This window comes from Apis mellifera, linkage group LG15 (genome assembly GCF_003254395.2).
Source record: "Apis mellifera strain DH4 linkage group LG15, Amel_HAv3.1, whole genome shotgun sequence".
In the NCBI taxonomy this organism is placed as follows: Eukaryota; Metazoa; Arthropoda; class Insecta; order Hymenoptera; family Apidae; genus Apis; species Apis mellifera.
Genome location: NC_037652.1, coordinates 1740069 through 1752948, shown reverse-complemented (window position 1 = coordinate 1752948; position 12880 = coordinate 1740069). Strand labels below are relative to the sequence as shown.

The 12880-nt window shown below is 27.1% G+C and overlaps 3 protein-coding genes across 16 annotated transcripts in view; 1 reads left to right on the top strand and 2 right to left on the bottom strand.

Annotated features, from left to right (window-relative positions):
* Positions 1-178: 178 nt before the first annotated feature.
* On the bottom strand, positions 179-1788 carry LOC102654708 (transcription initiation protein SPT3 homolog). Of its 2 annotated transcripts, none has more exons than XM_026445461.1 (5): positions 1529-1788; positions 1199-1429; positions 769-1083; positions 464-651; positions 179-385 (listed from the first exon to the last, which is right to left on the bottom strand). In XM_026445461.1, the coding sequence occupies exons 1-5, from the start codon at positions 1602-1604 to the stop codon at positions 245-247; spliced, it is 951 nt and encodes a 316-aa protein (XP_026301246.1). In that variant the 5' UTR covers positions 1605-1788; the 3' UTR covers positions 179-244. The 2 variants fall into 2 exon arrangements, with proteins under 2 accessions (XP_026301246.1, XP_026301247.1); XM_026445462.1 differs by having other exon boundaries at positions 179-382; positions 1529-1787.
* An 836-nt stretch (positions 1789-2624) lies between these two features.
* Positions 2625-3540, top strand: LOC552553 (huntingtin-interacting protein K). The gene is made up of 3 exons (XM_026445648.1): positions 2625-2825; positions 3086-3193; positions 3290-3540. The coding sequence occupies exons 1-3, from the start codon at positions 2670-2672 to the stop codon at positions 3383-3385; spliced, it is 360 nt and encodes a 119-aa protein (XP_026301433.1). The 5' UTR covers positions 2625-2669; the 3' UTR covers positions 3386-3540.
* A 2476-nt stretch (positions 3541-6016) lies between these two features.
* Positions 6017-12880, bottom strand: part of LOC411827 (protein roadkill) — a 167131-nt gene continuing 160267 nt past the window's right edge. For 6 of the 13 annotated variants that reach the window (XM_026445646.1, XM_006558262.3, XM_026445647.1 and 3 more), the window contains 6 exons: positions 10587-10708; positions 10037-10188; positions 9559-9698; positions 9292-9469; positions 8865-9186; positions 8412-8720 (listed from right to left, as the gene is read on the bottom strand). In XM_026445646.1, coding sequence (XP_026301431.1) covers positions 8576-8720; positions 8865-9186; positions 9292-9469; positions 9559-9698; positions 10037-10188; positions 10587-10708 — 1059 coding nt within the window. In that variant the 3' untranslated portion in view covers positions 8412-8575. Of the gene's footprint in view, positions 8721-8864; positions 9187-9291; positions 9470-9558; positions 9699-10036; positions 10189-10586; positions 10724-12880 lie in introns of all 13 variants that reach the window. The other 7 variants (XM_016916713.2, XM_026445644.1, XM_026445645.1 and 4 more) reach the window with 4 other exon arrangements.

The window sequence follows — 12880 nt, the reverse complement described above, 5'->3', positions numbered from 1 at the left end:
AAAAAAAAAAAAAAAAAAAGAATAAACTTCTAATAATTTAAGTAGTAATTATAATGTGTACATCTAATATTGGAAATCTAAAATATATCTGTAAGAGATACAGGAATTTGTCAATAAATATTGATCAATTTTAAAATATCTCTATATTCTAATTTAACTTAAAATAAAATACTGATAATTTCTTTATACAAGGCATATATTTTGCTTTTATAATTAAATTAATTCTTACCCTTATTTATTTATCTTAACATGATAGAAGTTTTAAATGTGATTTTTTCATAGACCAACGATTAAATGGACCAGTCATATCCAACTGAGGAGACCAATATCGTCTGAGAGCTTCAATTATTTCAGCAGGTGTTATTGGTTTTGTTACAGCTACCTGCTTAATTATTTAGAAAAATAAAAACATAATATGTTTCTTTATCTTTTTCAAGATTCAATATGATAAAATGTTACAAACCTTCCCATGATAATATGGTTTATAAGTATAAGGATTAACATAACTAAGTCTTAGTCGATCTATTGCATCTCCAAATATTTTATTTTGATCTTGTCTTACTAATAATGCAAAATCTACAATTTGTGCTACTGTTTCATATGCTAAATAACCCAAAATTGTATATGCTTGTTTTGATATTGTTACATCACCTAAAATGATAAAATATGATATAATTATATTATAAATGATATAATATTAGAATGTATTTGATAAATAGATATAAATAACTATAAATTATATGATATTTCATAATATGTAAAACTTACTTTCTGATGCTATCCAATCACTAAATTTGTGTCGATTTTTATTTGCAAATGATGCATTACGTGCTTTACTAAATTTTAAATATCTAGCTTCATCCATAGATCTTGTCATAATTTCAGCACGAACACATCTTTGTTGTTTAACTTCATCTATAGTAGATGCATCTTCAAGAAGTTCACCAGTGTTGTTAATTTCATTAAGAAAACTATAAAGTGGTCCTTTATTTTTGGATCCATTTAAATTTTCATTTTCCAAAATATCTTCAGGTAAATCACTATCTATAGTTTTGTGTATAGAAGCTTTAAATTGTTTTAAATCTGGAAAATATGAATATATATAAATATTTGCCAAAAAATAAGAAACAAATAAGAAAAAAAAAGAACATTGGAAAAAATAAAATTTTATAATTCATAATATTGAGATCAAACTTGCCTAAATATTTTATAAGTCGCTGCAATTTTACTTTGTTTTTACGTAATAAAAAAATTAGATCTTCTGCGGAAACACAAGTATTTTTTTTCGAATTTCCTCGTCTTTCAGAAACTTCGCAAGCTTTCTTTATTATTGTTCTCATTTGTTGCAAAACAACTTCTTCTACAATTTTCGCAGATTCAATTAGTGGTTCACTACTATCTCCAAATCCATGCATCATTTGACGAATTTCTATAAAATATTATTCTCATTCATAAAAAATTTAAAAATAAAAATATAAACAAATATAAAATATAAAATATAAAAATATTATAAAAAATTGAAATATACCGGTCGTATAATTTACAGGTTCGTTTCGAAAAAATGGTGAATCATTTGTTGGTTTACTAAATGATGGTTCGGTCATTATTATAAATTATTTAATAATTTTCTAATAAAATATAAAAAAAACATTAAAATATTTTTTTCACAGCAAATAACGGTTATTTATGTTAATTCAGTAATTATTAGGTTATATTTTATATATGTCATAGATGAACTGATGATAATTTGTAACATCAATTTATTTTATTTTAATAAAATAAATTTTATTTTATTTAAAGTTAATATTATAAAATAATAACTTTATTCGATTATTTATTTAAACAAAATTTTATATTATTATTTTCATTATTTATATAATTTATGTGATTCTATTATGTCTAATTAATTTTTGATATTTTACGAAAAAAAGTTCAACTTTTATTATTCAATAATAAAAAATTAAAATGTCTAAATATATATCGCTACTTTTTTTATCTTCTGCGCAATATTTTAATTTTAACTGAATATTATTTGATTTGAAATATTAAAAGTTAAAATGAGTAAATACATATTTTTAGATTATTTATATTTGTTAATTAAAAAAATATATATAACTGCATATTTAATAAGTTTTTTTATAATTTTCTATTATAATTTTTATTACATGTAAATATATATATAATATATTTTTAGTTTTATTTTCATTTTTTCTTTATATCTTTATCTCTTTTATTTTTATTTTTTATTTTTTATTTTTTTTTTATTTTTTTTTTTAACTTTATTTCTGTTTATTTAAACTATGTATATTAGATTTTTTAAATAATTATTTTTTTTTTATAAAATTAAAATTTTATTGTAGATGAATAATAATTACGATATTTTTTATATTTAAGATTTTATATTTAATAAATATATTTTAATAATTTTTATTTAAAAAAATATATTTTTTCATAATGATATAATGATTTAAATTATAATTTATGTTGTACAAAATTAAAAGTAGTTAAGATTTATATAAAATAATATTTCTTAATCAACTTCTTATAATTTATAACAATTAATGATATTAAATTACTGAAAATAGACATTATTAGAGTTCAACGTGAAGTTATCATATATAGTTCATAATTATCTACACAATGTGAAGTACATTTTAAAAAAAGGAAAAATGGCGGATAACGATGTAAATGGTGATTCTGATGAAGTACAACAAGAGAAATCACAGAAAAAAACAGCAAAATATGATAGTGGTGCAGCAGATTTAGAAAAAGTTACAGATTATGCAGAGGAAAAAGAAATATCCTCATCTGATGGATTTTCTTGCGTAAGTATTCATATTATCCTCTATCTATTCCACGTGTGTTTATGATTGTCAATAATCTTTATTTTTTTTTTGCAATGATGAAAACTCTTATTCTTCAAATTCAAAATTAATTTTTTTGTTACTTTTCTTAATATTTATAATTTATATTTTTAAATTTTTCACTTAAAAATGTGTAATCTTGAAACCTAACCTACGAAAAATTATGTACACAATTATATATATATATATAAAATTATTAATCATAATCATTTCTACCAAAGGCATTAAGTATAATCGGAGATCGACGAAATAAAGAAGCTGCGGAGAAAAAGGCAAGAGAAAAGGAATTGTTAAAAGTTCCTATTAAAAAAGAAGATGTTGATCTTATTGTAAGATTTATTATAATCATTATTACTATTTTTTAATTAGCTCATTTATATATTAAAAATTTTGTTCAATTCACTAAAACACTCATATTATTTTAGATGAGAGAAATGGAAATAAATCGAAATGTAGCAGAACAAACACTCAGAGAACATAGGGGAAATGTTGTAGAAGCATTAATTACTTTAACAAATTGATTGTACAGCATTAATTTCAAACAAATATTTACATAAGCCTTCATTTTATTGTAAATTATATGATCCTAGGAATTGTTATAATGTCGGATTATTAATAATTTATTCATGTATATTACAAAATATACCCTATACCATTTTGTATATATATACATATATATATATATATTCACTTTTTCTATTCATTTACCTATTTATATCATTTCTTAAAGATATATTAACGAAAATATGTTAAGGAGTATATCAATTCTCAGGAAAATGATTAAAATATCAATTGTATGTAATGTTATCAAAGTGATATCATCTGATAAGATTATAGCTTTTATATGTGCAAGATATATTTAATGTTTAAGCTTAAAATAATATGTTTACTTATTTGTGAAAAGTTAAAAATTTACAATATTTGTTTTTTATAAATATTAAAATCTAAAAGTTAAAAAAATCATGCAATAAAATTTTTTAATTGAAAATCAGTAATGTGAAATAAATTATAAATTCATCCTTTATTTATTAATTTATTAATATTTAAGTAATATAATATTGGTATATCTTAGCTATAAATTTTCAATTATACATATTTTTTTATAAGGAATGTTCATAGTAAATTTAAATATTGAGGTATGTATTGGATTCTATTTTGTTAAAGCATTTTTTCATCTTTTCTTATATCTATAATATTTTATATTATTATATTTCTTATATCTATAGTAAAAAAGTGTATAGAATTAAACATTACTGTCATTTTTTGATGACAGTTTGCAATGTAACAAAAAATGAAAATTATCTAAATAATTAGAACAAAAATATGTTTAAATATATTATCAATATATAACAATAATAAATTTATTATATTTTTAAATTATTTCTGGGGCACTTCAATGTTTTATACTACTACATATTTATAATATGTAGTTATATTATATATATATAATATATATAGTTATATTATAAATTTTTATTGTAAGTAATTATAATTTCTTTTATTTATATATCTTATGGAACCATGGAATTTTTTTTAAATGTTAATTTTTTTTACAGAAATAAAAATTGTATATTTATAGTAGTATACTAATATATTTATAATCATCACAAATGATTGTGATCATTTTTCTATTATTATTTTTATGTTTTCTCGCAATTTTATTGTATTATAAGAGGTATATGAATTTTTAATAACTTAATCCAATTTTATTTGAAATTTAAAATTAAAATATAGTTTTAGAGATATATTTTAAAATTAACAAAATTAGATATTTTTAATGTTAGTTTTAAATATTAAAATTTACAGATTATATAATTATAACATGAGATATTCAGATTGCAATATAGATTCCAGGCCACTGCATTGTTCAATAGTTACACCATCAATGGATAGACCACCATCTTATAGCGATGCTTGTAATGCACCTCCTCTTTATGAAACTCCTTTCAATAAAGTATGTCTATTTTCAATTCGATAATTGAAAGAATATAGGAACAGAAATAAAACAAATGAAAAAATAGAAAAAAATTTTATATATTCCAATCTATGTTAAATATTATAATCCTTTCTAATATTTTTTATTATTATCAAATAATGGTAGATAAAAATCTTAATTTTATCATGTAATGTTTTATTTATATTTTCCAGGTTTCTATGTTTGAAGCACCACCAGTTTATCCAGAAACTTCGAAACTATCTCAACAAGTATCAAATATTACGAACGATCAAACGAATCCGATTACGATTCATATTTAATGATTTATAAATGTATTGTTTCTCGTATCTATTTTGATCTAAATTAATGAAAAAAATAAACTTGATAATTAAAAAGTTGATAAAAAAAAATGAAGTAAATAACTAAATAAGATTCTTATTTAACGTAAACAATATGAATTATTTTCATCTATGTTATCGTTTTTAACAAATGTTATCTTTTGATATTTTTGATTTGCTGAAATTTGCTAAAAATAAACATTGAAATATATTATAAAATTAGTGAAATGTGTCGGGGATAATGAAAATCACGTAAAATTCTCATGATTATATAATGAAAATGTCATTTATTTGATGTGGTGCAATGACTTAAAGTAAATGGAAAAATGAACGTTTATATGAGCTGGGTTCAATGAACAGCAGTCATGTACTTCAAAAAGCTACCACTGCTGAACTATTCGTTACAAAAAGCTTCTTTTTTTTTTTTTCGAGTTTAAATGCAATAATATACAATGGAAGTGTATCAGACAGCAGCGCAGTAGTAGCTAGTGCGACACGACCATGCTGATTTTCATGATGAGGTAACATTTGTCTTACTTGTACTTAGTTTATCAAATTATCCAGTCATACGCTCATGCAGATTGGTTCAAAAAGAATTGCATCTAATATTTCTCGAACTGTTGTACGGTAAAGTTTTTTTCGTTTTCAGGAAAAAGACATTCAATATTACGAGTTTCATGAGATACTTTTTTTTCGCCGCACAGTCCCAAAGATAGAACATGGATAATAGAATGGACGTAGACAATTTTTTCTCTCTTTTCTTTTTTTGACATTTTTAAAATCTGAGCGAGCACACATGGCCAAAATCTGTTCCTTAAACTGCTTACAACATATTTTATATTCTCTTTATATTTTTTTTTCCTCTTTTTTCATTTCTCTATTGTTGTTTGTCATTTTATTATCTTGTAAGCCTTAACAACCTACTACGACTGAAATAAACATCGTGTAAAAAACGGTGGAAAATCTTCCCTAACTATGTTTCCATAGGAGTTTTTTTTTTTTTTTCTTTTTTTAACTTTTAATCTCGACAGAAATACATTACAACGTCATGTGACAGATGATACGTGTAAATGCATGTACATGTCGAGATCAAAAACGAGATACACATATATATAATCTAATCGTATTAATTTGTCATAATTACATTACATTTACTTAAAGCATTGCTAGTGTGTTTCAAGGAACATGAGTTTAGCACAGTCTGTAAAATAGAATAAATTATAGTTGATTATTGTACCCTTCATTAAAAGTATAGTTCCGTTTCGGTTCAGTTCTTATAAAATACAGTAGATATGTACAGTAAAAACCTTAAAATCGAAAGGGACGCTAGATTTGGGACTGTCCGGATATAGCGACCGTTTCCTTAAAAGATAAATTCACTGGCTGCCAGGATCGTCAGAAAGTTCTAGAAAGGTTGTGATACAATTGCGGTTAATTACAGTGGTCTTATCACAGAACATGTATGGCATTAAATCTTCGATATCATTACTCCTTTGTAATGGTAAGTATTTATATCTTGTATTTAAAACATTCGGTAAAGCTAGGTCGGAGGATCAGGAAGCCAGTACGGTACTAAATGATGATTATTGTTTTGTGTATTCTGTTCGGTTGCCCATAATTCAGATCATTGACCACACAATTTCGCGATTTTCATAATTAATTACACAAAAACGATTAATATTCTCATTATTATAATTGACTAACCTTTTATATTATACAGTGTTTTTAATAATTATTTTCTTTTTTATATTTGATGTTCATCTTTCTTCTTTTTCTAACAATATCCGTTTGATTTCTTTTCATTTAATGAAACTCTTGCAATATTTTTAATCAATAATAATACATGTATCCTGCGAGTATGATAGACATTTCAATAATAATTAACATAAAATCTGATAAATTATGGACAACCCTAAATTTAATACAATATAATATAATATAATAATAATAATAGTAATAATAATAATAATAATAGTAATAATATAGTAATAATAATAATAGTAATAGTAATAATAGTAATAATAATAATAATAATAAAAATAAAAATAATAATAATAAAAATAATAATAACAATAATAATAATAATAATTCGAATCTATCACTTCGTCTACTATGCAATACTCGAGAAAACAAAACAAACTGTGCCTAGCGACAAGGGAAATGGGAATAGGGATGGGGATTAAGGGGAAATAGAGAAAAAGGCCGCATGGAGGATGGGACGTTAGGTTGATTTGCAAGACAAAAAAATATACAAAAATACAGGGGGCACAGATTGCGTAGCATTAATAGTAATTGTAGTAGTCGTACATGTTGAGAGAAAGAGATCATAAAAAACACTAACTAGAATCATTTTTTCTCCGTTCTTGGAAGAGTTCGACGATTTCATTTTTCTTTCTTTCTTTCTTTCTTTCTTTTTCTTTTTTTTTTTTCTTTTTTTCCCATTTAAAACTAAAAATCACTATCGATAATAAACATATCTAATTTTTTATTCTCGTCGCTCGTGTACACGATGGGAAACAAGCGTTGGGACACTTCTTGTTTGATTCGTTATTTTCGACAAAAGGAACAAAATCTTTTTCTTTTTTTTTTAATTGTCTGGTTGACATCTATCACAAATCTTTCTTCACGTACATCACGTGTACACCTCCTCTCTCTTTCTTCGCGTGTGAGTTTGTTATATGTGTGTAGCAATGTATTATCAGCGAGTTTCAATCTCGCCTTGGTCCTCTGGCTGTTTCTGATGTCTTTTTTTCATAATATGCATAGATGGTTTTTCATCATTCTTATTTTTCTTTTCTCGATATTATATTTATAAACGAAAACAAATCCATTACAAGACCCTAATTAATTTTCGCGCATTGACAAATCGCTGACGTGACGTATTTGCGTATCGATGGATAAACACATGTCCCTCTCTCACACAGGAGAAATGATGTTATTAACGTACAATGCAAACTACCTGATAATTTCGTTCTCAATCTGATTGAGAGATTCAACGCGTTCAATAATAATTTACTCTTTCTCGGAAAAAGATTCTCTCTTTTCATCTTTACCCTTTTCTCCTCCAAAGGTTTCTTTTTCCTTTTTTTCTGCGATAGGCTTTTGCTTTTCTCCAATCTATCGACGATCTCACCAAATTACAATAAAGTCTATATATATATATAGCCATAAGTTTCCCGCCTCGCCGTTTCAAAATACTCGGCTTCGCACAAGTATAATCGTATCTTGCTCGAACGATAGAAATTTTAGGTCGAAAACCATGAAGAACAGTTCTCGTCTCGCAGTTCCTTTTTTAAGAGTGCGCCAGAGAAAATGGCGCACTGTTAGGAAACATTTATTTAGCACTACTTGTATCACTGTACACAAAAAAGTCATGAGGGATGCAAAATAGGCGGGGGCGATGTGGAGGTCGTGCCCGGAGTCAGCGGTGATTGTTTTCAGCTTTGTTTCACCCGCTTCCTGGGCGGTCCGATCGGTGGAATTTGTTGAGTGGCTAATGCCCGAAACGCTTCCGCTATCAGGTGCGGATGAGAGTTCACCATCGATTTAAAACCTGCTGTGTCCATTACGTCTGTCGCATGTCTGAAACGATAAGAAAAATTTATTCCCTTTTCATTTAATTATTAGAGATTATATAAAATAGAATATTTTTACGATAAATTCTTCTCTACTAGATGGACGAATTTTTCCCCGAATTTTTTAAACACATTCAATATGAATATTTACGTGTTAATAAAATCTATGGCTTGTGCCTTAAGTTGATCAGCACTATGAAGATCAGCAAGAATAAGAATGTCAGCTGCGTTCTCGATTGCTAAACTTGTGCATAACGCTTCCTCGCACATAACTTTCAACCTTTCTAATGCGTATTTGTCCGCCGCGGCTAGTAAATCGTCCGCCATCTTTTCCAAATTTGCTGCCTTTCCCGTATATATGAATCGTAACATTTCTCGTAACACTTCGTGGTCTACGTCGGTGATGTCCACGCGATTTTGTTTCCTTTCCTCCATCTCGTGCTCGAACATCGCCGAGAAAACAGGACTTCGTGCTGTGAGAGTAACGTGAATTAAGATTAATTCATCATTCATTTTTTTGAACGAGATATTGATTACAATATAAAAGTATAATTGATATATTTTAAAAAATGATTTACCCGCGAGAATAGCTTTGTGCGCTTGAAACTCTCTCCCGCATACCGTCAACGTGACATCGCTGAATTTTTGGTTTTCGAATAAAAGTCCTAGATCATCGGGTAATCGACATTCTGGAACTTTGAATTGTATAGTATTACTTTGTCCGGAAATATTCACGCTATCTGCCACTACGCTGACCTGTAATATTTCACCGGATTGCAGATATTTCGTTAAACGATCAGAATCACGATTAGAAAAGTCATACGAATATTGGGTATGTAACATACAAAGGTATATACCTCACAGAATATCGTGAGTTTATCGTCGGGCAAGAGTCCATTGGCCTCATCCAACAAGAAGTCTCTCCTAATGAACTTCTTAAAACCCCAATCTTTACCTTGGACGAACCTATAAGCACGTTGGCTCTCTGGAAAGTATAAAATTACCATTTTTGAACGAAACATCTTTTTTTTTTTTAGATTATTACGAATTTTCTTCCCCAAGATGATTTTGAATTTGTTATAAAATTCCATTATAAAAATTGATGATTTTAATTGTTATTTTAAAATCGGCATATTTAACGAGCATATATTTCTTTGCCATCCACGAATGCATATATATATATTTTTGCATGACTGGCGAAAAATATAAATGGACATGCAGATATGTGAAAATTATTTTTCAATATTGTTTATTGTATAATTAAGATTGTAATTTTTAAAATACCCTGCATTGCATCCGTTTCAGTGTGTTTTCACCACTTACCCATTGCTTTGGTTTCTTCTCTTTTGGCATTAAGAATAGAAAATTTGAACTTTGCTCTGACTTCGGATTTGTTGCACGAAACGAGAAGGAGATATAGCGACAGATAGTCTTTGCTCTCCTCATCCAGACCCTTAGGATTCACTCTTAGGCACCTAAAATCAATTATCATCAATATAAACTTATCTGATACTTGGAATTTTTCTAAGAAACTTTATTTAATTTATTATTAATAAGAGATATCAATGATTATATATTTATATTATAAAAATGTGATATTTTGATATTTCAATAAAAAAAAAAGATGAAAAATTCGCACCAAAATTTTAAAAAGTATACAAAAAGCTTGAAATAAAAAAATTTTCATATTGAAAGATTGCCTATGTAACAAAGAAATTATTAAAAAGAAAAAAAGTGAATTTATGAGATCAAGAAAACAATTTGGTATGCAATGCAAAGAATCTTAAATAATTTTGCCAAGTAATTTTCTACTGTGAAATTTTCAGACTCGTGTTATACGCCTGACAAACGAGCTTATACTTCCGGATCTTACCATTTTAATTTATCGTTGGCCCCTGCTGAGAAGGTGGACGACTTTAGTACTTCTCCCATTTCCTCCCGGCAAAAGCTGAAGTTATTTATCGTCCACATGTAGCTGAACTTAACCACCTTCACCTGTGCACATAAGACCTTCAAATGCGACACCACGTCAGAATGTGTCCCGTGGAAACTACCTTAATTTATCTACGCTAAGGACTACGCAAGTATATGCGTCAAGTAATTTTTTTTTCCCTTCCTTTTTTTCTCGAAGGAGATATAAGATCTTTTAAAATAAGGAATCTTGATATAAGGAAATTATTAATCAATTATTAATCAGTCTTTCAACAGAAGGGATTCTTCTCGGTGATATAAAGTTAAACAATTTTTATTTTTCAATAAAAGATAAATATTTGGTTTTGAAAGAACTAGAGTAAATAGAAGAAATTTATTGATCGAATATTCAATTAGAGTAAATTAATACAAGGATATTGATAACCGTAATGTTATCTGTGTTTATTATAGAGAGGGCAAGATAATTTTGTATTCGTAGGAAATTACGCATTCAATTTTTAGATAACTTTGTCCGTCGGAGATTAACAAAGCAGAGTTTTAGCGATATAGATTTTTCAAACCACGTTCTTTTTCCTTCCTTTCTACTCGTAACAAAAGATTTCTTTATCTTTGGAATAATAGAATAAACCATCTTAGAATAACCGTGAATATGAATTTTCATGATTATGGAATATAATGCTTCCACATAATTGATAAAATACTACATAATATTATTCAAGTTCCTATATTCAATTCGTCTAATAAAAACGACGTATTTTTCTTAAAACGAAATATAAGATAAATTAAATTGAAAGAAACAATTCATATATAGTGTAATTAAAAGTTCATAACTATATATTGCAACATATAAAAAAAAAAAATATGAGATAAGAAACGAAAATATGATTACTGTATTTCGAGTCGCATGGTGAGTCCTCTTATCGCTCGCAATTAGAGAAGACCTTCCGTTACGTCGTCTGGCTATGACAAAACTTGTAAAACACACCGATCGTATACACAATGTATATACTTCTTTATATATATATATATATCTCCTCTTTGTGCACGTGTGTCGAATGGTTTCCTCGTCCTCGGATATATTCGCTAGTTTTTGTCGTGTGGCCCCAGATAAAAAAAAAGAGAGAAAAGAACCAGAGAGAAAAAACCAACAGAGATTCTTTTCGAGAGGAATGTCGAAAGTTCCTACCGACTAAATTGATCGTAGCCTTGAGGTAGCGAGGAGCAGACGAGTCGCGAGAAGTACTACAAGTACAGAAGAGCACGTGTTGGAAAGAGAAAGAGAAAGAGAGGGAGCCAGGGTCGAATTGAACTTATATCTCTTACGTAATTACCTTGAAAAAAAGAAAAAAATATGCGCAAAAAAAATTTTAACCTTTGTCTCGCTCGCTTTGATGCACATCAGTCTTGATGCAGACTTGTCAAATCCATATATGCTGATTTATGGATAAAAGTGAAAATACACGCAGAGAGTATACGTGTAATATAATACGTGTAAAGAGAGAAGTAAAGATGTAATTTTTATTGAACAGAACGAACTTCTTTCTTATTCGAAGCATATTTTTCTTTGACAATTATAAAAGATAAAAAGAAGTGGAATAAGAATTGTGAGAATTTAATACATTGTTCAACTCGTTATTTTATCTTATGAAAGATTGCATTCCACAAGGATCGGATGTTTCGATTCATCTTTAGGAATTCGAGTAGGCGTTGTTATGACGAATATGATGTAGTATCACGGAAAGCCTGTTTCTATGAAATTTCTTGAAATATAAGAATCGCCTATTCTAATTATAACAAAGTGGAATTTTTATATATATATATATATATATATATATATAAATTAATTAAAGATCGTTGATAAAAATTTTAATTTTTCACAGAATAATCTTTTAATGAAAATAAAGATTTAAATAATAATAATAATAATAAATAATGGAGACGTATATACAACGGAAAAAAGGTGTCAAGCGGTATATACGATCATCGATCGGATACCTCTTTTCCGTTCTGAAACGTGACGAGGCGTGCATCTACTTCCGCTCAATATCGATCCTTGCTCGAGTCGGTGACGATAATTTGCAAACGAGTTTTTATTTACGAGGAATTCGAATTATATATAAATTCGATAAATTGAGATTACACGTGGGATTAAATTTTATTATTATTATTTAAACCACATGAATAATTAATCAAACGATTTATTAATACATGACAAATGAAACCAGAGAAACAGAG

Bases quoted from the DNA above. Each gene is read 5' to 3' on its own strand.
- LOC552553 (XM_026445648.1), top strand. From the start codon at position 2,670: ATGGCGGATAACGATGTAAATGGTGATTCTGATGAAGTACAACAAGAG. The intron at 2,826-3,085 runs GTAAGTATTCAT...TTTCTACCAAAG, and splicing joins CATCTGATGGATTTTCTTGC to GCATTAAGTATAATCGGAGA. The intron at 3,194-3,289 runs GTAAGATTTATT...ATATTATTTTAG, and splicing joins AAGAAGATGTTGATCTTATT to ATGAGAGAAATGGAAATAAA.
- LOC102654708 (XM_026445461.1), bottom strand. From the start codon at position 1,604: ATGACCGAACCATCATTTAGTAAACCAACAAATGATTCACCATTTTTT. The intron at 1,430-1,528 runs GTATATTTCAAT...AATATTTTATAG, and splicing joins ACCTGTAAATTATACGACCG to AAATTCGTCAAATGATGCAT. The intron at 1,084-1,198 runs GCAAGTTTGATC...CATATTTTCCAG, and splicing joins GCGACTTATAAAATATTTAG to ATTTAAAACAATTTAAAGCT.